Source organism: Narcine bancroftii, chromosome 8, assembly GCF_036971445.1.
Source record: "Narcine bancroftii isolate sNarBan1 chromosome 8, sNarBan1.hap1, whole genome shotgun sequence".
Taxonomy (NCBI): Eukaryota; Metazoa; Chordata; class Chondrichthyes; order Torpediniformes; family Narcinidae; genus Narcine; species Narcine bancroftii.
In genome coordinates, this window is record NC_091476.1 from 29,228,518 (window position 1) to 29,253,806 (window position 25,289).

The following is a 25,289-nucleotide window of genomic DNA, read 5'->3' on the forward strand; positions in this document are numbered from 1 at the left end:
TAGTGGGAGGGCTTTGCCTGTGGTGTCCTGGGCTGCGTTCACTAGCTTTTGGAGGGGTTTATACTGAGGGAGGGGAGGTATTGGTGTCCCTGTACCAGACCGTGATGCAGCCGGTCAGCACACTTTCCACCACATATCTGTGGAAATTTGCCAGGGTTTGTGGTGTCATACCAAACCTCTCCAAACTCCTGAGGAAGAAGAGGCACTGACGTGCTTTCTTCATGATGCCATTGGTGTGTTAGGGTCCAGGTTCCTCCGAGATAGTGACTACCAGTACTTAAATTTGCTCACGCACTCCACATCTAATTTCCCCAATGATCGCTGGATGGTGTACCTCTGATTTTTCCCTTCTTGAAGTCAACAATCAGGTGATTTAGGAAGGCTGGAGGTGTGGGCTGAGAAATGGCTGATGGAATTTAATACAGATAAGTGTGAGGCGCTACATTTTGGAAAGGCAAATCTAAATAGGTCATATGCATTAAATGGTAGGCTATTGAGATGTGCAGAGCAACAAAGGGATTTAGGAGTGACGATAAATAGTACCCTCAAGGCTGATACTCAGTTAGATGGTGTGGTGAAGAAGGCATTTGGAATGTTGGCCTTCATAAATCAGACTATTGAATTCAAGAGTAGGGAGGTTATGATGAAATTGTACAGGTCATTGGTGAGGCCAAATTTACTGTGTACAGTTTTGGTCACCAAATTATAGGAAAGATATAAACAAAATAGAGAGAGTACAGAGAAGGTTCACGAGAATGTTGACAGGATTTCAAGGTTTGAGTTACAGGGAAAGGTTGTGCAGACTAGGGCTTTTTTCTCTGGAGCGTAGAAGATTGAGGGGGGACTTGATAGAGGTGCTTAAGATTTTAAAAGGGACAGACAGAGTAAATGTGGATAGGCTTTTTCAATTAAGAGTGGGGGAGATTCAAACTAGAGGGCATGGTTTAAGATTGAAGGGGGAAAATTATAAAGGGAACATGAGGGGAAATTTCTTTATGCGAAGGGTGGTGGGGATGTGGAATGAGCTTCCGGCAGACGTGGTTGAGGCGGGATCATTCGTTACATTTAAGGATAGACTGGATAGTTACATGGAGAGGAGAGACTGGAGGGGTATGGACCGGGTGCTGGTCAGTGGGACTAGGAGAGTGGGAATTTGTTACGGCATGGACTAGTAGGGCCGAACTGGCCTGTTCTGTGCTGTAAGTGGTTATATGGTTAGGTCCTTGGTTTTGATGACATTGAATCCAAATTCAGCCAAATTTTCACTCTCCCTCCTGTATGCTAACTTACCACTATTCTTTGTACAACCAATTACTGTGGTATCATAGGCAAATTTGTAGATGGTGTTATTGTTGTATAGAGTCACAGTCGTAGGTGTAAAGTGAGTAGAGCAAGGGGCTAACAACACCTCCCTGTGCTGCTCTAGTACTGATGGAGATTGTGGAGGAGATGTTCTTACCAATCCTCACTGATTGGCATCTGGAGGTGAGTAAATCCAAGATCAAATTACACAGTGGATGTTGAGTCCAAGGTCTTGGAGTTTGCAGATTAGTTTTGAGGGGACGATAGTGTTAAATGCCAAACTGTTGTCGATAAAGAGCATCCTGATGAATGCAGCTTTGCTGTTCAGATATTACAGGGCTTTGTGTAGAGCTAACGAGATGACATCGGCTGTAGATCTGTTGCTATAGTATGCAAACTGGAATTTATCCATGTCGTCGCTCAGACAGGAGCTGACATGCTTCAACATCAGCCTTTCAAAACAGTAACAGTAAGTGCTTCTGGTCCATAGTCATTAAGTTACTATACTCTTCTTGGGTGCCAGTATGATTGACACCTGTTTGAAACAAGTGGGTACCACATCCTGCTGGAGTGAGCAGTTGAAGAAATCTGAATATATTGGCAAGTTGGTCTGCACAGATTTTTAGTACTCTGCCAGGTACTCCAGATGCTTTCATCAGATTCACCCTCCTGAAGATAGCATTCCATCCTCAGATACAGACAGGATGGGATCATCAGGAGACGCGAGGCTGCAGAGGGGTGGTTCTTCGCTGTTAATACGGTCAAATCGTATATAGAAGGCATTTAGTTCCTGTGGGAGTGAAGCTTTCCTGCTGCTACTGCACTGGATTTGGTTTTGTAGCAGGTTATGGCATTTAGGCCCTGCCACAGCTGTTGGGTGTCCTTTGTGGTTTCCATTTTCGTCTGGAATCTCCACGTCACCAGAGAGATAGCTTTTTGTAAGCCATACCTGCTCCTTCTATATTGATCTGGATCTCCGGACTTAAATGCATGTGATCTGTCTCTTAGCTGGTTCTGGATTGCATTGTTCATCCAGGACTTCTGGTTGGGGAAGACCTGAAAGTTAGTGCAAAACTGTTAAAAATGACATACAGGGGCACAAGCAATAGCAGGATGTTTGCCCCTTCGTTCCTCCAACTTGTAATTGGTCCACCATTCAATAAGATCATAGCCCACCTTTTACCTCAGTGCAGGGAAGTGACAAACCACACATCTCGTGATTCTCTTGACAGCAATCGAATGATCTCTTTGTTGAATAAATTCAATGATTAAGCCCGAGGAATCCCTTTTGGGTGAAAAATTCCAAAGGTTCACTCTCCACTACATGAAGTTGCATCTCAACCAGATGGCCAACTATGTATTTGGATGTAGTGTTTCAAGACTGGACACATTATCCTTGCATGCATCCTGTCAAGTCTTGTATATTCCTTTGAGATCATCTTTCATTCTTCTAAATTCAAGAAAGAATGGGCTCAATTTGCTGAATTCCTCCTCCTACAACAAACCCACCATCCCAGGAATCAAACTGGTAAAGCATCACTGCATTCACTCAACTGTAAGTACATCCTCCTTGGCAAGGCAGACCAGCTCCTTAGATAATTGCCACAAGATGACCCTTTAGCACTGAAAACCAGTTGCACAAACAGCCAACAGACCACTTACCTTCCTAATTACTTTCTGTACCTGAAACTTCTCAGTTGTCAAAAAGCTACTTTTTAAAATTTTTCTACCCAATCTGTGATCTGTTTGGTAACTTGGTCAATAATGACCCACACAGTAAAAAGGACTGATAGACTTTTGAAAATATACCAGTCAAATAAAAAGAGTGAATTATTTTACTGCATTGTTTAAGACCCAATGTCATTCCCCTCACAAAAGGGCTGACAGGACATTCAGAGAGAAAAACAGAGTGGCAAGGAACAGAGTAAATCTAAACAGTAGCCAAACTGCAGATATGGGATTAATGAACAGAATTGGATTTGGTCTCTGAAGATGGTTGCAGTGAATATCAAACTGGCACGGTTCGAGCACTTCTGAGGCTGCTGTAAGTTCTTTGTTATCACAGTATAACCATGGTCATGTCTAGTCTGCATTAGATTCTGCATAGTTTTTAAATTTAGTTCAGATGGTTACAGTAAGTGTGACATTTTAAATCGTTTCAGTACAATAAATAACAAATATCACATGATAAAATGTCCACATATTTTAGTTCTACAAGATCATATTCCATCATTAAACTGTTAATTCTTCAGTTTGCACAACAGCTGCACAGCAAAGAACTTCTATAATAAAAGATACATTTTAAAAGTTGCCTTTCTAATTTATTCCTCACCTTTCCATTGCTGTCGTCTTGACATTCAATGGCACTTTTAAAAAAAAACTACCAAATAAAACATCCTTTTTTATTCTGGAATGAATCTTTTTGAATGTTATCAAGGAAATTTATCCATATCGTTCTGAAGCCTGCTTGTTGTTGGACACCCTCAGAATAACCTTCATAATATTGCTTGACCTGCCACCATATGACATAAAAGGTCCTGAAGGGGAGCAAGTAAGTAATTTTTAAAGGGGACCCAAATGAGTTGGTTCTGGAAGTCTGATGCACGTAGGTCACTTTTCATTTCATTACTATCTGTTTCCCTTCAGACCCCTGCCTTAGTTAACCTTCTCTGAGTCTTTCTGACCTCCCACTACCACTCACATCACCTGACAAGCTAGCGCAGCCCCTAGACGCAAGTGAATTTTCTGCTATTCTCAGCACATTCCAAACACACGGATTCCAATTTCCTTACATGGACAGAATGTCACTTTTTAAAAAAATTGATTTTGATTTTTACTGACTTAACAAACCATAACCAAATCAACTTCCATATATAATTTTTACACACACACACACACACACACACACACAATGTGCTAATCCCACCCCATTACTTCCCTCCCTCCCTCTACAATTGATGAAGCAATCAATAAGCTTTAATTACAGAATCAATTAATTACCTTTCTTTTTTTTAAAAATTTTTTTATTTTTCACACCATAAATCACATTAGCCATGATATACACTATTTCTTTTTCACACATATACAGTGACTTTTTCTCCCCCCCACTTTCCTCCCAAACCACCCCCCCCACCCCCCCCCCCTCTCATCCATTTTAGGTATACAATCTAGGTTGCATTAAGCCAGTCAGACAATGTTGTCATTCAACAAAATTACACCAGAAATTCTACTGAGTCCATTCTTTTCTTTCCTTCTCCTTCCATCAACTTAGGTAATGTTTGTCCCCGGTAGGTTTTCGCTATTGTATTTAATGTAAGGCTCCTATACTTGTTCGAATATTTCAATATTATTTCTTAACCAATATGTTATTTTTTCTAATGGAATACATTTATTCATTTAAATTTGGTAGTTTCTTCCTTTTAATTTGGTTATGTATTCCATTAATATTTAAAGACATATAGTTCAGCGTAGCCCTTTTATATTTTGTTTATCTTCTCTTTCCGTTTTTCCATCATTACCTTTCCTCCTTTTCCATTTCTGTTTTCTTATTTTCAACTCTTTATAAGACAACATTCCTACAACATCCAACATTTTCCTTATTCTCCTATTTCTATCTTATTTATCCCCAATCTCCCCTTCACCTCCTGAGTTGTCCTTTATCCCTTGTCGGACAACCACATCTCCCCTCTCCATTTGGATTTGCGAATCCACTCGCAAGCGTCAACTGATTTTGCAGTGACCGCTATTTCCAATTAATTACCTTTCTTCATTTAAAACACACACACATACAATGTCTGCGTCGTCTTCTTTGCAAGTAGGGGGAATTAATCAAACTGGGTGCCAATATAATTCAAATAAGGTTTCCATATTTTAACAAAGAGGTCATATTATTCCTTATATTAAGTGATCTTCTCTAGGGGAATGCAACTCTGCATCGTGAAATGGTTAACTGGACTTCAATGAAACCGCTATACATCCAAAGCAACCTTCACAAAATAAATTTGATGCTTTGATCACTTAAAAATTATGTTGCCAATGTCTCAAAAAAAATGTAATTCTTGACAGCGACCCAAACTATCAATACAAATGTCCAACTTCATATTTCCTGATAACATTAAATCATCTATCCTCATCAACCCCCTCCCCACACATGCATTCTCACCCACCAATCTCTCAAACTTTCTTGATACCAAGCCTTGACCATGCCTGCACCCAGATTGCAAAGCAATAGGGCTTGCTTTCTCCATGATCCAAGTTCCTGGATCTCCCTGCGCACACACTGCAATAGCTCAGTATTGGAAGGCACAGATCATTCAATAGCACACAAGCCTGTTCTGCCCAATTACACATAATTGACCTACAAGCCCCATACGTTTTGAACAGTGGGATGAAACTGGAGCACCTGGAGACAACCCACGTAAACACTGGGAGAACATACAAACTTCTTAGACAGCACCAGATTCAAACCCCATCCACTGGCTTTGCGCTGATCGCTATGCTAACCGTGCCATTCGTATACAGTTACCATGTAAAGCAGAATCCTTTCATTCTGTTGCTTGACATTCTTGTGCAGCACCAAACTTTCACTCTTGTACATGGGGTGTGAGACGTGATAAAGCAAAGGGAATCGTCTCAAAGAACAACTCATCCAGAGAATTCACCAGCCATGAAATACTGTGCAGCTGATGTTCTCCATGTGCTATAAAACTATACAATTTTAGATAGCATATTGTATCTACCTCAATACAATCTGAACAGTACATAGTGGTAAGACATGGTTCCAGTGATGGATGAAGAAAGTTCAATCAATTTACAGAGAAGCTAGGAGGAGAAAGTTACAATGACTCACTAACTTTGCTGTGCACTTTTTCTGAAAAATTAAAAATGGTCACCCCAGCAATTTGATCTTCGTACAGAAAGTTCTCATAGATTCCAAATGTGCACATATGCACAACTCAATTTAAGTACCTGGTTAAAATATTTACCCACAATTGCTTTTGGAAACAACAACAGCTTTCTTGAAATATTTCCATGAGTTCTCCATTGATTTACAGTCAGTTTTTTTTTTAAAAACTGTTTTTAAAAGGGAACATAGAAGAAATTACCAAACATTTATTAATAATCATCTATAGAACATAACTGTCAGCACTAGCCATGAGATTAAAAGCAGATTAGACCGTTTAAACAATTACTGAGAAACTACATATACAAACTTTTTCCTCCACTATAAAATCTATAAGATGTTGAGGAAATTGGATCAAATGGAAGCCCTGTGGTGTAAAAATTGTATGTGCAGTATGACAAATTATTCCATTCATTTTAAACTTATTAACAAATTTGTCATGTTGCATTGCAGCTCTTAAGCACTTAATATTGCTAAGGCAATTTTTAATTGCATCAAACTGACGAGGCATTGAATGGTGATAAATTAGCTTGCTCCTGCTAATTCTTTCCCCAGTTTAACTCTTCCTCTCTGAGGTTCAATGACTGCTTTACTGCAGCTCTGGAAAATTACAAAGTATAAAGCATATTAAATAGTTTTGGCAGATATGCTGATTTGCCAAATGAACCCTTTCAAAAACAGTTTCCAGAAAAAAAAGTCTATTTTGCAACCACATGCTGACTCTCTTACAGACAACAACCTAAATAATAGATGGAGATTGCTTTATAAACCCATATAACATTCTGCTTGCCATTTTAAAATTGGTTATAACCATTTTAAATTGATTACCTGTTCAACTGAAATATGTGGCGGAACATGGTTGGAAGATGTTACGTGTCATCACCAATTTCACTGAAATCTAACAAATTAAATGGCTCATGCTCTCTACCACACACAACAGACAGGTTGCCTGAAACACCAGGAACACTCACAACCAAGGAAACATTTTCCTTCAGAGGAAAGTGTAGAATAAGAACCAAAACAAAATTCAAATTTCAAAAGGAGCTTTGGAAATACAGTACAAATTTAAAAAGTGATAATTCTCAAATGCAGAGGAATAAATTTATCTCCTCAGAATTATGAAGTTAAAAATAATTGTGAGAAGGGCAATGTACGATGTTCAGTCATAATTGGAATATGAATTAGCCAAAAGTGTCTCAAAAAACTCTGATATTTTCAAACATTCTCAGCAAAACCCATGTGAAACAGATTCAACATTTTAAAAATGCATAAGTGGACACAAATACACAGGGAAAGTATGATTATTTTTTGGTATTCACATCCTCCTTGATCTTTGAATGATTGGTGTTACTGGATTCACTGTCATGGAATTTGAGTGAAAAAAGTAAATTAATTAATTTAGTTTGCAGTTTTTTTTTGCAATCTGCATTTCTTGACACATGCACAGATGATTCACACGCTTGTGTGTATGTGGTGCTGTGAGGAGATGCCAATGTGATTAAGACAAGTTGGATAAATGGAAAAAGGTGAGGGATACAATTTACCATGAGGCAATCCAATTTCATGCAGCATCTGTGGAAAATCAAAACTGATGTTTTGGGTCAATGGCCATTCATCATAACTTTGATGAAGGGCCATCAGCTTGAAATATTAACTGTTTCTTTCCTCTCAGATACTGTCTGACTGTTCCAACGTGCCTATCATAGCAACAGGATTACAGCAGATGGTATCTCACTGGCTCTACACAAAGCCTTGGAACACCTAGACATCAAAGACACATAGATCAGGTTGCTCTTTATCAACTAAAGTTCGGCATTTAATACCATCATCCTGTCAAAACTGATGAGCAAACTCCAAGACCTGGGACTCAACTATGTAATTGGATCCTGGATTTCCTCACCTCCAGACCACAATCAGTGAGGAAAGGTAAGATCATCTCCTTCAAAATCTCCATCAGTACTGGAGTATCACAGGGCTGCATTCTTAGCCCCTGCTCTATTGGCTTTACATCTATGACTGTGGGGCTCGATACGACATCATCATTTACAAGTTCACTATTGATACCACGGCAGTGAGTTTATAAAAAGGGGCAATGAGTTAGCATACAGGAGAGAGATTGAAAACTTGGCTGAATGGTGCACCACCAAAACAACCTCACAATGTCACCAAAACCAAGGAGCTGATTGTTGACTTCAGGATGGGAAAACCAGAGATGTATTATCCAGTGATCATTGGGGGATCAGAGGTGGAGAGGGTGAGCAAATTTAAGTTCTTGGCAGTCACTCTCTCAGAGTATCTCCCCTGCACCCAGAACACTAAAGGGATCATGAGCAAAGCATGTCAGCTCCTCTACTTCCTCAGCAGTTTGCAGAGGTTTGCTATAACATTGAAAGCCCTAGCAAATTCTACAGATATGTGATGAAAAGTGTGCTGACTGGTTGCATCATGATCTGATATGGGGACACTAATAGCCCCGAGCGTAAAGCCATGCGAAAGGTAGCTGCCATAGCCCAGGACATCACAGGGAAATCTCTTTCTGCCCTAGAGAACACCAATAGGGAATGCTGCCATCAGAGAGCAGCAGCAATCATCAAGGATCCACACTACCCAATAAAAGGTGTTCTCGCTGCTACCATCAGGAAAGAGGTACAGGTGCCATAAAACTTGCACCACTGAGTTCAGGGACAGCTGCTACTAAACCTCGACCATCAGACTCCTCAACAATAAACTCAATAGTGTACACCTAAACTTCCAAAAGGCGAATGCAAGGGTACCAAAGCCAAGGGTACCGATAGGAATATTATTTTCTCAAATGTTAAAATTACAGGTATTACAAAATTTCAGTAATATTCACAAACATAAGACAAAGTATGCAATGAGACTAACTTTAATTTTTAATTTCACTCCTACTTCTGCTTCCACATTGTTTTTGAAGGAACAGTTAACTATACAGGACTAAGGCTATCAAATGCAAAAAAATTGCAATAAATCACAATATTAAATATATTTAAGACTTTGAGAAAATTAGCTCTACAAAATCTGCTAATTCAAACTATCAAGATGCAAGATCATAAAAGTACCGGCATTTTATTCAAATAATACCACTATGCAGTCTCAACACATTCTGGAGGGAGAGATAAAATTCAAAAAATATCCAATAAATATCAATAAATAGATATCCAATTGATATTCATTTTGGTAAATTATTAAAACCAACTGTTACCTTCATAAAATACATCATGCAATTTGACAGATGTCAAATTATTTTTCAAGTATAATACTCAATCCTTCCTGGAAGAATGTGGAGAAAGCTCATGTAATTGGGGAGAAATTTTTAGTACTTTATCCAAGTAGATGCAGCCGTAATTCTGAAAACTGAAAAACTCCGAAATCAGAATTTTTTTTATTGCATGTACAATATATTTTCAGGTGTTTAGCTTAATTTGAGCCAGTTTAAGTTTGAAGTTTTACTTAAAAATACAGAGATTGTCCTCCAGTAGAATTTCAGCAACCTCACTGTATTTGACAGAGAGCGCGGCTGGGGGAGTGCGGCAGCACAACTTGGGTGGGTGAGCGGCGAGAGAACGGCAGCGCTGCTCACCCGCCCAAGTTGAGAGAGAGAGCAGTCCATCTTCATCTCACTTAATTTACCATCCCTCCATCCAATGCCATTGCGACCCTCCCCACAATAACTCAGAAGTACCACCATTTTAATATTATTCCGTTGTCTTAAAAATTCCAAAATCCCAAAAGTGTCTAGTCCCAAGAATTTCAGATAAAAGATTCTTTGGCTTGGCTTCGCGGACGAAGATTTATGGAGGGGGCGTCAGCTGCAGGCTGACAAGTCCTATGCGGGACAGGCAGACACGGTTGCAGGGGAAAATTGGTTGGTTGGGGTTGGGTGTTGGGTTTTTCCTCCTTTGCCTTTTGTTAGTGTTAGGTCTGCTTTGTTCATGAATGAGTGAGACAAACACCAGGCTGAGTCGAAATCAGGGTTCTTTGTTCTTTATTACCGGATTGTAACACTTGCGACTAACCATGTTAGTCGGAGAATGCATTCTGCCGTTATCAGCAAAATGGTGATTTTTTATACCCTTGGATATGTGCTTAGAACATCATCATATCATTACTTGTCCAATGACTAAAACTGTTGCTATCCTTTCCCTGCTAGCTTCCTGCCTCTCAATCCATCAATGTCTCTCTTATCTTGTAAGTACAAGGATGCATTCACATCTTGTTACAGCCCTGCACATTCCCATCTCATGATGTTTTACCTAACAGGAGTACAAGGACACCTCCCCTTCTTGTTACAGCCCTGTACGGGGTAACTCCTTACACATTCCCATCTCATGATGTTTTACCTTACATTAGTGAGGTGAGCCCTGTACAAATAACATTCCTGCACAAGAACAAGAGTTAATTCAAAAGAGATTGATTTTAAATTTGAAGTGAACTGGACTATTATGCTTTTAAAACATTGTTCAACTGTGCCAAAGTGAATTTTACACAAACCATCTTATTGTTGACATTGGAGAGACTAAAACCATAAAATGCCTATTTTCCACATTACATCCTACATTGGTGGATACAAGTTCATATTATACCAAATTTCAGATTTTGCTGCCAATGTAGTTAAAATTTTCTAATTAAATTTTTCAAGAATAAATAGATTTGTAGAACAAAAGCATTAAGTTTACATAATATTTACCCAAGCAACATAAAGACACCTGCGGGCATCAAGATAATTTCATTGCATGCGATGAACTTGAACAGAACCTGCTGGTGCAATGTCATTTTGTCCAAAAATGATCGCATCCATGGCATGGAATTAGGACCTATAATCTGCAAAAGAAACAAAATAACAATTACTTGCTGAATATAGGCTTAATTATTAATCCATTAAAAAAAAATCAACCTACTTGTATAATATACAAGTAATATAATATTTGGCTGCATGTTAGAGACGTTCAACATTGCCATGTGTCCTCTTCACATTGCAAAAAACATTTAATATTAGAAATTATGCAAATCCTTTGTAACAGAAGATACCTGAAACTTCTAAAGCTTAACATATAGCCAAAGACATGGTGCAGGAGGGAGGGCTTCAGGTTTCTGGATCATTTGAGTTATTTTTTAAGGGAAGGTGAGACCTGTTCCGATCGGATTGTTTGGATCTGAACTGGAGAGGGACTAATATCCTTTTAGGAAGGTTTGCTAGTGCTGCTCCGATGGGTTTAAACTAGATATGTAGGGGGTTGGGGACCAAAGGGCCAGAGCAGATGGAAGAGAGGAGGAGGGAAAAAGATGTGAAAATTACATGCAATGTTAGAAGACAATGAGTTGAACGTGTGGAAATTTTCTCATGCATCTATTTCAATGCAAGTATTGTAGGAAAGGCAGACGAGCTTAAAGTGTGGATTGGCATGTGGAATTATGATATTGCGGCCATTGGTTGCAGGAGGGGCAGGACTGGAAGCTCAATGTTTTCTACTTCTGTTGCTTTAGATGTGATAATGCGATAGAATGGTGGGGGGGGGGTGAGGGGGAATGAAAGGGTGGAGGAGTGACATTGCTCGTCAGGGAAAATAATTCAGCTGTGCTCAGGCAGGACAGACCAGAGGACTCATCTACTGAGATTATATGGATGGAGTTGAGGAACAGGAAAGGTACGACCACACTCATGGAGTTCTATTATAGATTGCCTAATAGTCAATGAGAATTTGAGTAGCAAATCTGTAGAGATAGCAGACAGCTGCAGGAAACAAAAGTTGTGACGGTAGAGAATTTTAATTTTCCACATATTGACTCGGACTCCCATACTGTTAAACGACTGGATGGCTGAGAATTCGTCAAATACTTTCAGGAAAGTTTTCGAAATCAATATATAGAGCTACAACTAGAGAGAATTAAATGCTGTATCTTCTTTTAGGGAAAGAGACAGAACTGGTGACTGAAGTATTTGTAGGGGAACATTATGGGTCCAGTGATCATAATGCCATTAGTTTCAAGTCAATTATGGAGAAGGATAGGTCTGGGCCTCAGGTTGAGATTCTACATTGGAGAAAGGCTAATTTTTAAGAAATGAGGAAGGACTTAAAATGCACAAATTTGGATAAGTTGTTTTCAGGCAAGGATGTGTGAGTTAAGTGGAGGACATTTAAATTTTGAGAGTATAGAGTTTGTATGCTCCTGTCAGGAATAATGGCAAGGTTAGTAGGCAAAAGGAACCTTGGTTTGAGGGATCTGTTTCAGAAGTAGAGAGAAGTGTATAGCAAGTACAGGCAACATGGAGCAATGAGGTACCTGAGGAGTATAAAAATGCAAGAAAAACCTCAAGAAATAAACAGAAAGGCAAAAAAAAAGACACGAGGTGGCTTTGTCAGATGTGAAGGGAAATCCTCAGGGTTTCTACAAATATCTTAAGAGCAAAAGGATAATAAAGGGGAAAAATTACTTCCCTTGAAGATCAGAGTAGTCGGCTTTGTGTAGAGCTATGATAAGGGGAGATCTTAAATGTTTCCCCCTCTCCCATCAGTATTCACTCAAGAAACAGCCAGAGTCACGGGAAGTAAGGAAAACCAGCAGTAAGGTCATGGAACCTATAGATTAAAGAGGAGGAAGAGCTTGCTATCTTAAAGCAATAAGAGTGGATAAATCCCCAAGGCCTGACAAGATATTCCCTCTGACCTTGAGGGAGGCAAATGAAGAAATTGCAGGGGCTCTGGCAGAAATATTTAAAATGTCCTTAGACATGGATGTGGTGCCAGAGGATTGAAGGGTAGCTCACATTGTTCTGTTATTTTAAAAAAGGCTCCAAAAGTAACCGTGGAAATTATAGACCAATGAACCTGATGTCAGTAGTAGGTAAATTATTGGAAGGTGTTCTGAGAGATCGGATAGACAATTATTTGGATAGCCAGAAAATTAGGTATTCATGGTGAAGTAGTGAATTGGATTTGATAGTTCAGTGGTTAGAGGATTAGTCTTGCAAACCAGGGGTTAAGGTGGTTCCTCGCTGGGGCCTCATTTCTGTGAATTCCTCCAAAGTGGCGAATCTCTGACTTCCTTACAGTAGACATACTTCAGGAACTGAGTTGCATGGAAAGGTTAAACAGGTTAGGACTTTATTCCATTCTCTCTACTACAGAGTTTTGATGCGTTAGTGGAGGGTGGTCATTCCTGGTCCTCCTGAAGTTCAGATGATCTGCTTCACCTTGTCCACTTTGAGACAAAGGTTATTACTCTCACACCATTTCATGAGATTTCCCACCTCTTCTCTGTAGTGTGACTCATCAATGTTGCCGAGGAGGCCAACTACTGTTGTGTCATTTGAAAACTTGATCACACAGCTGAAGCTGGATCTGGCAATGCAGTCTTGGGTCAGTAGCATGAACGGGAGCAGGGTGAGCAATCATTACAGGCTTTAACTAGAATATGCTGCCCTTTTTTTTTTAACCAAACTTCACAATTGTAAGAGTATCAGCTCATTTTTACTACAATGAAAAATATGTTGCCTATCCTGCTCTAAGTTAAGCTTTTGTTGGGAAGCCAAAGTTAAATACTTGGGTACAATGGAGATTTCAGATGTCAAAATATGGAGCATAAAAAGTTCTGGAGGAACAGTGGGCCAGATCACTGATAGTTGCTCAATGTTTGATTAATTTGAAATTTTAAAAAATCTTGCCAAAAAAAAAATTTTGTATGGTCACCCTGAACAAGACATGCTTAACACAATTCTTATAATGGAAAAAAATCAAGCGTTGGTGTTTTTCCAACCAATTTTATACTATAAAGCAGAAGATGTCTGAAAATTATACTGTGAAATGTGAAACAATGGCATGCTTTGAACTCATGTCTAATTGTGCTCCCTGCTTAACTGGCACATAAGGAAATAAGACATCAGAGAATGATGTAAAACTGGAAGTATACAAAAACTGTTGGAGGAATTCAGCAAGGCAAACAGAGACAACTATTTCTTTTCATGGATGCTGCCTGACTGCTGAGTTCCTCCAGGATTTTAATTGGCATGTGGCTGTTTGCACGTAGCTATTAAAATCAAAGTGATTAATTCATTTGGTTCTTAATTCTAAATGGTGAAAGAGAAAAAAAATAGAATGAATTTTAAAACATAATTATAGGATTGGCCTTTTTCGAGATGCAGATAGTTTCCAACAATGCTTATATTTAACAGCAAAATTAAATCCTGGTGAATTTCAATCTAATGCAAGGACTGAAAAGTCAACCTCATACATAGTTTTACTCAAGAGGCAGGTATTAACTTAAGCATCCAGCATCATTTGTACACTTCAAATATTGGTTCTGATTGGCAATGCCACACATTTTGCGACCATCTCTGTATAGAAGAGCAGTCTCCACACCATGTAGGGTAAACAACAATTAATCATTAATATTTAATATAGTCATTGCATATTCCTGACTGCAAGTTTTGTGGTGATCATCTGCACCATCTCAGATTTTGAGGATTCGCATTTTTTAAATAACTGTGCACTTCTCATTCAGAGAAAAATGCCCATTTAACAATGGGGAAAAAAAGACGTCAGATGTAAAAACAATGCAGGAGAAACTCAGCAGGTCAACAGGGTACTTTTATAGAGCAAGGATTGCTGTTGATATCTACTGCAAATTGTCACACTTTTGCTCAAGTCAGAAAAAATGCAAATTTAATTCTTCCTCCCGAGAATGGATTCAAAAGAAAATGGAGACACGTACTTGAAGCAAGTCGAAAGCACCTTTCAGACAAAAGATTTCAACCATGACCCAGTCTGGAAGAAAACATGCTGTTTATAAGAAAAGCAAAGAAGTTGCCCCCCCTCCCCCCCTGGCCCCCCTCCATGAAATAAATCAGAAAATTGCAGATGCTAGAAATGCAAATGAAAAACAGAAAATGCTTGAAAAAATAAGCATCGACAAAGAAGCGTAGCTTGAAAATAATTGTAGTTTTGTTTGAACAGATGCTGCGTGACCCACTGAATGTTTCAGCGTTTCTACTGTTGTTTAAGTTGTCCCCAATCTCCTGGTCAATATTTATCCCTCAATTCACAACACCAATATCTGTCATCTATTACATTGCTAAAGGGGTTGCTCTGCATACATTGCTCTGCTTCATGAAACAATGATCATATTTTAAAGAATGCCATTGGTTTCATGCAGTTGGAAAATCCCAAAGACACACGAAGGGGGTCGAAATAACCTTCACTTTCCTTTGAAGAACGAATAAGACCAATAGCATATCAATTTGCATTTTAATAGAGGGGACCAAGTGATTCAGAAAAGACTAAACCTTTCTTGAAATAGCAGAAAGAAAAATGTCGAACGATCGGATGGAGTTTCCATGTAAATTTAACGACATCCCTTTCAAGACCCTCACGTTTTTAAAAAAAAAAGTTGAACAGTATTTAAAAGAAAGGAACTCTTTACCAGAAGTGGTTTCTTCAGTCCTTTCAGAAGCCACTTCACAATAAATTGGTCCACATTTTGCTTGTAAATACTGGCTGTTGCTCATGGAACTGCAGGTGCTTTGCAGCCTTGAAAATGTTCAGAAACATTCATAAAATTTGCAAATACAGAATATTTTATTGGTTGTCACTGTACCTAGAATATCTACATATTTATACCTGGTCAACACAGTAACAATAGGTTTTCTCCCCAAACATTCCTAGGGTGATCGGCAGGAGTGGGTTTTATGCAGAGCCTAATCGGTTGTTGTCTAATGGTGGGAGGGCCTTAAATCCTCGCCTTTCCCAAAAGAGGTTTTGCTGTGACTGAACTTCAGTGAGTTCCTCAGCACATAATTCTACACTCTCTTGGGTCAGTTTGCAACTTTTGATTGTGGTCAGTTCTTGCAAAGGAAGTTCACAGAGTTTTTTTTTAAAAAGAAATCTAGATACAGCACAGTGACAGGCCCTTCTAGTCCATGAGCTGCTGTCACCCAAATACACCAATTAACCTACAAACCCTGTACGTTTTTGGAGGGTGCGAGGAAACCAGAGTACTTGATGGATACTCATTCGGTCACAGGGAAAACGTAGAAACTCCTTCTAAACAGTGACGGATTTGAAACTGGATCACTGATGACGTAACAACATTGCACTAACCGGGCCTTCCATCAGGTTCATCTTAGAGCAGCAATGGGCATTTGTCTCAGGGTGTGCACTTGGCAACAGTTCATAAAGTCCAATGTCATTCAGCAGTTAGGATATTAATTGGTCAGTTGAAAAGTTATACTGTAAATACTTCAGGTCACACATCAACAAGCTCTAGGTAAGATTTACTGTATTATGAAGTCATACCTCCATCTTATTTAAAGCTGTTATCCCAACAAGAGGGAAATTACTTTCATTCTCAAAACACATAATAGCCATGTTAGTCTGACTCAACTATTTGGACAGAAAAACTGAATACAGCAAAATCCCTGGTATCCAGAATTCAAGCAGCTGTCAAGAAAAAAATGAATTGGTTAAAAAAAGCAAGAGTTTAAAATCGGCATCCCCTAGGAGTTAGTTCGCTAATCATTCAACGTGCAATCTCAAGCAACTGGAAAATTTACTTATCCAGCATCTACCAAACCCCATAGGTGCCGTATACAGGAGGTTTTAATGCACATCATCACAAATTTTGGACAGGAGAGGCGGAAAAAGCAAAAAAAGAGCAGACCCAACTTACATTACTGCATAATGTCAAACTATGACATTTTTAAAGCAGATTTTCTTCTTTGGCTTGGCTTCGCGGACGAAGATTTATGGAGGGGGTAAAAAGTCCACGTCAGCTGCAGGCTCGTTTGTGGCTGACAAGTCCGATGCGGGACAGGCAGACACGATTGCAGCGGTTGCAAGGGAAAATTGGTTGGTTGGGGTTGGGTGTTGGGTTTTTCCTCCTTTGCCTTTTGTCAGTGAGGTGGGCTCTGCGGTCTTCTTCAAAGGAGGTTGCTGCCCGCCAAACTGTGAGGCGCCAAGATGCACGGTTTGAGGCGTTATCAGCCCACTGGCGGTGGTCAATGTGGCAGGCACCAAGAGATTTCTTTAGGCAGTCCTTGTACCTTTTCTTTGGTGCACCTCTGTCACGGTGGCCAGTGGAGAGCTCGCCATATAATACGATCTTGGGAAGGCGATGGTCCTCCATTCTGGAGACGTGACCCATCCAGCGCAGCTGGATCTTCATAAGCGTGGACTCGATGCTGTCGACCTCTGCCATCTCGAGTACTTCGACGTTAGGGGTGTAAGCGCTCCAATGGATGTTGAGGATGGAGCGGAGGCAACGCTGGTGGAAGCGTTCTAGGAGCCGTAGGTGGTGCCGGTAGAGGACCCATGATTCGGAGCCGAACAGGAGTGTGGGTATGACAACGGCTCTGTATACGCTTATCTTTGTGAGGTTTTTCAGTTGGTTGTTTTTCCAGACTCTTTTGTGTAGTCTTCCAAAGGCGCTATTTGCCTTGGCGAGTCTGTTGTCTATCTCATTGTCGATCCTTGCATCTGATGAAATGGTGCAGCCGAGATAGGTAAACTGGTTGACCGTTTTGAGTTTTGTGTGCCCGATGGAGATGTGGGGGGGCTGGTAGTCATGGTGGGGAGCTGGCTGATGGAGGACCTCAGTTTTCTTCAGGCTGACTTCCAGGCCAAACATTTTGGCAGTTTCCGCAAAGCAGGACGTCAAGCGCTGAAGAGCTGGCTCTGAATGGGCAACTAAAGCGGCATCATCTGCAAAGAGTAGTTCACGGACAAGTTTCTCTTGTGTCTTGGTGTGAGCTTGCAGGCGCCTCAGATTGAAGAGACTGCCATCCGTGCGGTACCGGATGTAAACAGCGTCTTCATTGTTGGGGTCTTTCATGGCTTGGTTCAGCATCATGCTGAAGAAGATTGAAAAGAGGGTTGGTGCGAGAACACAGCCTTGCTTCACGCCATTGTTAATGGAGAAGGGATCAGAGAGCTCATTGCTGTATCTGACCCGACCTTGTTGGTTTTCGTGCAGTTGGATAATCATGTTGAGGAACTTTGGGGGACATCCAATGCGCTCTAGTATTTGCCAAAGCCCTTTCCTGCTCACGGTGTCGAAGGCTTTGGTGACCATCCTCAACCGATGGTCAGAACACTTCCAATCTCTTTTCAGTGCCAACCGCTCAGTCCAAGATTCCGCCCTGCTCCAGCTCCCTCAACAGCCCCTAAGGCTAGAGCTGGATGAGGTTCCCACCCTGGATGAGACATATAAGGCAATCGAACAACTGAAAAGTGGCAAAGCAGCAGGTATGGATGGAATCCCCCCAGAAGTCTGGAAGGCTGGCGGCAAAACTCTGCATGCCAAACTGCATGAGTTTTTCAAGCTTTGTTGGGACCAAGGTAAACTGCCTCAGGATCTTCGTGATGCCACCATCATCACCCTGTACAAAAACAAAGGCGAGAAATCAGACTGCTCAAACTACAGGGGAATCACGTTGCTCTCCATTGCAGGCAAAATCTTCGCTAGGATTCTACTAAATAGAATAATACCTAGTGTCGCCGAGAATATTCTCCCAGAATCACAGTGCGGCTTTCGCGCAAACAGAGGAACCACTGACATGGTCTTTGCCCTCAGACAGCTCCAAGAAAAGTGCAGAGAGCAAAACAAAGGACTCTACATCACCTTTGTTTAAAGCAGATACAGAACAGAAAAATATACAATTAGAAATAAAATTCACTTTGCTAGAAGGTGCACAAGAAGTTCCAATATTAGTTTTAATTGGTGAATCCGACTGCTATCACTCTGAATGAGTGTAAAAGTACTGCACATGGTCAGGATTGCCTGAGCATCAATTATTTACATGGGGAACACACAGCATAATTAGTAGTCTCTTCAAGGTAAGAAGCTGGTGAAACAAAAGAACCAGCTTCAAATTTCATTTGGCACAAAATAAATCTCAACACAATTAAAGGGCAAAGTACAATCCAGATGATGAGCCATTCTTTACACAGTTTATTAAAAATCTTACTACGTTTTTAATCTTCCATTATAGATGGTGACAAATAAAAAGGATATACAAATTGTATTTAGTTTAAAAAAAAGTCACATGTGATTTAAATGAAGCATAAATTTATTACGAGAAGAAATGGAATTGCTTATACCAAAACTGCTGCTCCATCCACGAGTCATTCCATAACTTTCAAAGATCAATGCTCCATTTTCTCAATTTACCAAAAGAGGTTTGGGTAAATTTCAAGATTGAAAATGTAGTAAAACTTGCCAGTATTTCCTGAAAATGAAATTAACTGTCAAGATACCACAAGAAGTGATAGGCGAGTGTGAAATGTTAATTTCAGTTAAACTATTGGGAGGAAAAAAAGTTATCGTTGCAACAGCGCTAAAGTAGGAACGATGAGAAAATACATGGAGTGGATTTACCACCAAAAAGCCAGAATATCTACAACAAGATTGACAGCTTTTACAGTCAGTGAGATGTCAAAGCCATTCTGAAATTGTAGCTGACCATCTGTGCCTGGAGAAATTCTGGGGTGCAGCAATAGGTTGGGAGGTAGGTTCCTTCAAGAAGACCATGCCTGTGACCACTCTGAAGGTCCAGAGACAAGTAACGTGGACAGTTGAAAGATCCAACCCATCCTTTACACATCAGAATGCACAAACTTTTCCTGCAAAACTAAGTGTACCTGAAACCATCACATCTGCACTGCAATAAGGCAGCAAAAATTTCAAAGAACAAAATAATTTCTTTACAGGAATATCAGGAATTGAATTAAATTGAGACAAGCAGCAGCTGATGCATTTAAGGAGAAAGTTAGATGAGAAAGGATGAGAGGAGAGTTGAGTAGAGCATGGATTGGTAGGGCTAAACAGCTAGCATTTCACAAAGTAAACAGTTTTGCACAAGTGTGTTATCAGTGGAACAAGAAAACTACTATTAGAACAAAAAACGAGCAAAGACGAACATTAAAGAAAATGCTGAAGTGCTCAATATAGAATCTGGCAGCATAAAGTACTCTTTGCAGTAGCTGACTCATTATTATTCTCATGAATTAATATTTGAAGGAAGATGCTTTAATAGAAGCAGCTAAAAGCTTTTTATGCACAATTTTGACAAACTGTATTAAATAAAAGGAATGAATGCCAAGTAAGCGGCTTCCTGCCAAATGCAATTTAAATGGCTTCTTGTGCTGAAACAATCTCAAGATTAAAAATGTCTTGTGAATGACAACACCACACCAGAAAATAAAATTAATGCAGTGCTTTCATTAGTAGAATTGCATCTCCATGTGTTTTCTTCTATTATATCTGGAAAAACAGTGGTACAATGGCCTCTTGTGTCACAACAGGCTTTTAGGCAAATCTCCAACATCCCAGCACACCTCTGCACAATTCAGTCCAATACTACTACTCTCTTTAATGAAAACAAACTAGGCAATAAACCACTTGTTCCCCAAAGCTAGGTCCCTCTTGCAACAAAGATCTGATAAAAGAAAATATGCTTTCATCTGAAGGTTTTTTTAAAAATCAATTATGTTGAGGAGATAAAAAGATAGATATCTTTTTACAAATAGGTTTCTGATTTACTCAACAACTGAACAAATATGAATAAAAAAGCAAAGAATTTTCCACAACACTTTACTGCTGTTTATTGAAAGCCTTTTTACCTCAATGGATATTATGATTAAATCATTTGTCAACAGATCAAAGGATATTTCATTACTGTAAATTAGGCTTTCCAGCTAGCTGACATTTTTTCGTCTCTTATTTAAACACAACAATAATTTATGAGTATGTTTTTTGACGAACATGGAGACATCTACAATTTGAACTTGCTGCGCTGATCACTATGCAAAGCAACAAAAGAGGCAAAAGAAAATTTTACAGCATTCATTTGGTACATTTGGGACTGTTACCAGCTGTTCATTCCATGTTCAAAATTCAAAAGTTGAGTATTTTTAATTAATTTATTAATTCACTAGCATGGTTGCATGAAATCCCATGAAAAAGATCACGACACACCCAACAAAGTGGAGCAACAAAAAAACTTCAAATCCTTGACCTGTTCCACATAAAAAAATGCAAAAATCTTAAACTACAGGAAAAAAGCCCAACATGGGTTGAAGATTTTTGAAAGAAAATGCCCTATGATTACAATTTACCTTTCACATGCCAGAAAAGGTTTAGAAATTCGAAATTTTCTGCACATTTCTATTACTTCATAATAATGGCATCACCTTTTTTTAACCCCAATTACCCATTCAAATGTTCACATCCAAGAACCAAAATGTTCAGTGACAGTCAAGTTCACTATGTTTTGAAATTAATTCAATATGCAACAATTTTATAGAAAATGAAAAAGCCAATATGAAAATGCACAATAAAATTATGACCCATTTTTAGGAATACAGTCACACCAGATGTTAGTTGGGACCAGCTTTCTCTGGATCAGCTTTTTCTATAGTCACTGCCAAAATAATCAAGGTGGATTGATATTATTGAGCCCAACAGGAGTAATATTTTATGTATTCAATTTAACATTTAAATGAAATTATCCTATGTCCAATATTCTTGGAACATTTAAAAAAAAAGTCATTATAACAATTGCATAGTTAGGTCTCAACAACTCAACAATGTGAAAGATAACATTTAAATGATTTGTACTCTCACTGACAAAAGGCAAAGGAGGAAAATCCCAACACCCAACCCCAACCCACCAATTTTCCCCTGCAACCGCTGCAACCGTGTCTGCCTGTCCCGCATCGGACTTGTCAGCCACAAACGAGCCTGCAGCTGACGTGGACTTTTTACCCCCTCCATAAATCTTCGTCCGCAAAGCCAAGCCAAGAAGAAGAAAGAAAAAAAACCCCTAGCTCCTGCTGTAGAACTCAATTAGCACTTGAAAACAAGTTTCAATTTCAGCACTTCTGGTAAAATATGGTCACCTAATGAATAACATTTTGAAATACATCTAATTACTTAGGAACTTCATGACATAATAAGGGATTCATTTGAGGTTTAGTTAATTGAAATATCACCAACTGTTTGCCAGTTGCAAAACCCCAAAATGTGGCTCCGCAGCAGAAAATCTTGTCAAGTTTGAAGCCTTTCAGGTAACACGTATCACAACTTAGCAAACATTAGTCATGGGATATTAGAACTGAACACTGCTTCCCTCTAGTGGTAATTCACAGCACTGCCAATGTACAAAAGAGAAGACACTGGAAAATTCACTAACGTGCCACAAGAGGGAACTATCATCCTCAAAATTTATAGTAGTTGATTGTCAAGTCACAAAGTATGATTACAATTAATACATTATTGAAGTTTGAAATACCCACTTTGAATGGAAATACTCAGTTCTTCATCAATGTGCACATAAACTAAGACAAAGAAGCCTATTGATCGAAAATTAAAGATAGGAAGACGAGTGCAGGAATGAAAACGTGTCCAACTTGTATCTATGGAAGGAATGTGCTCTGTTGACAAGGCGATTCTCAATTCTCCCCACTCACCACTAATATATTAGATGATAAAAAAATACTTAAAACAAATCCTATACTAATCCAAGGGAAAATTAACTGTAAAATTCACTCACAGCTGAGAAAATCTTGAATTTAGTTTGCAATAATGGGCCTGCAATAGCTGACATTAAAACATAAATTATCAGAGATTGAATCTGTTGGCATTTTGAAACACACAAATAACATTTTTTTTTCATTGAACGTATTCTTTCACAACCTAGAAGTTGACTTTCCACTTGTACAATGCAGTTTGCTGCAATTCCAAGACAATCTACTTTGAATTATTTGAGAATTAGAATGGAAAAAGTACATTCAAATGATTTTTCCTGCAGCATTAAAGAGCGACATCCTTTCTTCATAGGAACAAAAAGGTATTATTATTCTAATCAAATTTATGGGTCTCCTTCTACCAAATTAATCTTTGGATTCTCATTGAATGATTAAGAAACTCTCATCTCTAAACAGGATGCAGAATTCAAGAGTGGAATAATGAACCACATTGGTATCAAGGCAACTCTTCATGCAAGAGGTCAGCGTAGATGGCAGATACCATGAAATTATAGAGCAGTTTGGTGGGAGATACCAACATGCAAAATTATGAGTGGCTATGTTCACGAGGAGAAAAACTTACTCAGAGAAATCAATAAGAACTTCTATTGCAGCATTTTCAATAACAAGCAAGAATTCAGATGATAAAGTAGTCTTAGAAACTTGTGACAGAAATTTCATACTTGCTAGTTATTGAAGATACCATGATTTTTGTTTAACTCCAATGGAACACTCATATACTCTTGTTTGGTAGCATATATTAATTATTAACAGCTTCATTAGCATTCATTGGAATGGCCACATTTTTGTCTTCAAAGGACATGCAAGATCATCATCTGCCAGTTATACTCCCTACATTCTCTTTAATTATTTTCAACAGAACCAAATATGCAAAATAGAACCAGATGCTAATAATCTTGCTCGAGTTTAACCCTGCTTGGTGGAGATAAAACTTCTCTTCCAAGAAACCTTTTATTGTTTCAGTAATGCAAGAATTGGAATCCGCCTTTGAGTCTGCTTCAATACAAAATACATGCACGAGAGTTTGTCATAGACACAAGTACACAAGCTGATACACCAAATTCTTACTCGCCACAGCCACACAGTTAAACTACACCAACAATACAAATCAAATTTCCATAATACACCAAGATAGGAAAAGAGATGAAGGATAGATAAATATTTACTGTTGTAGTTGTCACTTCAATTGAGCACTTTTGCACAGCCATGGCAACCTCTCGCCCTTGCTTATCAAGTCAGTCCAAATTCCAGACTAATTAAAATTTTAAGTTTCCAGTAATTTTTGCATTATTGCTATGAATGCTGGGGACACTGCAGTCAAATCTGATAAAAAAAATCACCAAGACATGATGCAAATGAAAATTCATGTCAACACCATTTCTGCACAAGAATGATGCAAATCCAAAATAATCTTTCAGTAAGATTGGAGCAGCAAAATCTGAAACCTGACAAAAGGCAACTCAATGTGATGCTGGGGAGGTGGAACTTCAGTTTCTCTTGCAAATGGCCTCATCCATTCACATCATTCTTTTGACTAGGGAAACGTGCACCCTCAGGAAGCATTGAAGGTAAAGGAGACCATGAGATAGTGTGAGAAAAGAAATTCTGATATCAAAAGACATGAAAGAACAAGTATTGTGGATCACGATGCTGTACAAGTCCTATGTAGTACACGACTGTGAAGATAGAAAAAGAGTATAGATGGTGTGTAAATACTTGGCATTTGGCAAGTTTTAATTGCTAGAAACAAACCATATTCATATTAAAAATAAAATTTAAAAATGAGAAGAAAATAATCCAGTTAAAGGTTTTGCTAAAATTGCTAGATACACAAGTTTAGAGTGGCGCATGCATATCATTAAAGAAAATGTCACACTGATCTAATGATATTTTTAATATTCTTGGTGTTAAAATTATTCAAAGCGTTTAAGTAAAGCAAATTATATTTTAAATCAAAATTACTCTCATTAATATATGAACATGATAGCCATTACTACATGGTAAAGTCCTCCAGATAACAATAAACAAACATATTTAAATTTAGACAGAGTGCAGTAACAGATCCTTTCAGCCCATGCCACCCAATTGATCTACAGCCCCAGTACTTTTTTGAAGGGTGGGAGGAAACCCACACAGACACAGGGAGAACAAACAAACTCATTACAGACAGCACTGGATTCAAACCCTGGTCGCTGACGCTCTTAGAGCATTGCACTAATCACTACACACTAAACATGCTGATGGCTAAAACTTGGTGAAGAACATTAATTAGCTCAAGGAGAAATCCTATTTTTCTTCAATGTTTACCCAAGTCCTACCAAAACAGATTTATCGAACATCTCAAAGTACAGCATCTCTGACCTTGCATTATTCCAGTTGTGCTCAAATGTGTCAGGTTAGATTAAATGAATCTTGATGCCAAACTCTTGCCACTCTCAAAGTCAAAATATGAAACACTTCATAAATCCTACACAAATAATCAAAGTAATGTATTTAGAATCCATTTCAGATTTCTGATAGATCTT

General features: G+C 38.9%; 1 protein-coding gene across 2 annotated transcripts in view; it reads right to left on the reverse strand.

The window, feature by feature from the left end:
• Window positions 1–25,289, reverse strand: part of LOC138740566 (transmembrane protein 33-like) — a 121,780-nt gene that overhangs the window by 73,282 nt on the left and 23,209 nt on the right. For both annotated transcript variants that reach the window (XM_069893415.1, XM_069893416.1), the window contains exon 6: window positions 10,914–11,047. In XM_069893415.1, coding sequence (XP_069749516.1) covers window positions 10,914–11,047 — 134 coding nt within the window. The remainder of the gene's footprint in view (window positions 1–10,913; window positions 11,048–25,289) is intronic.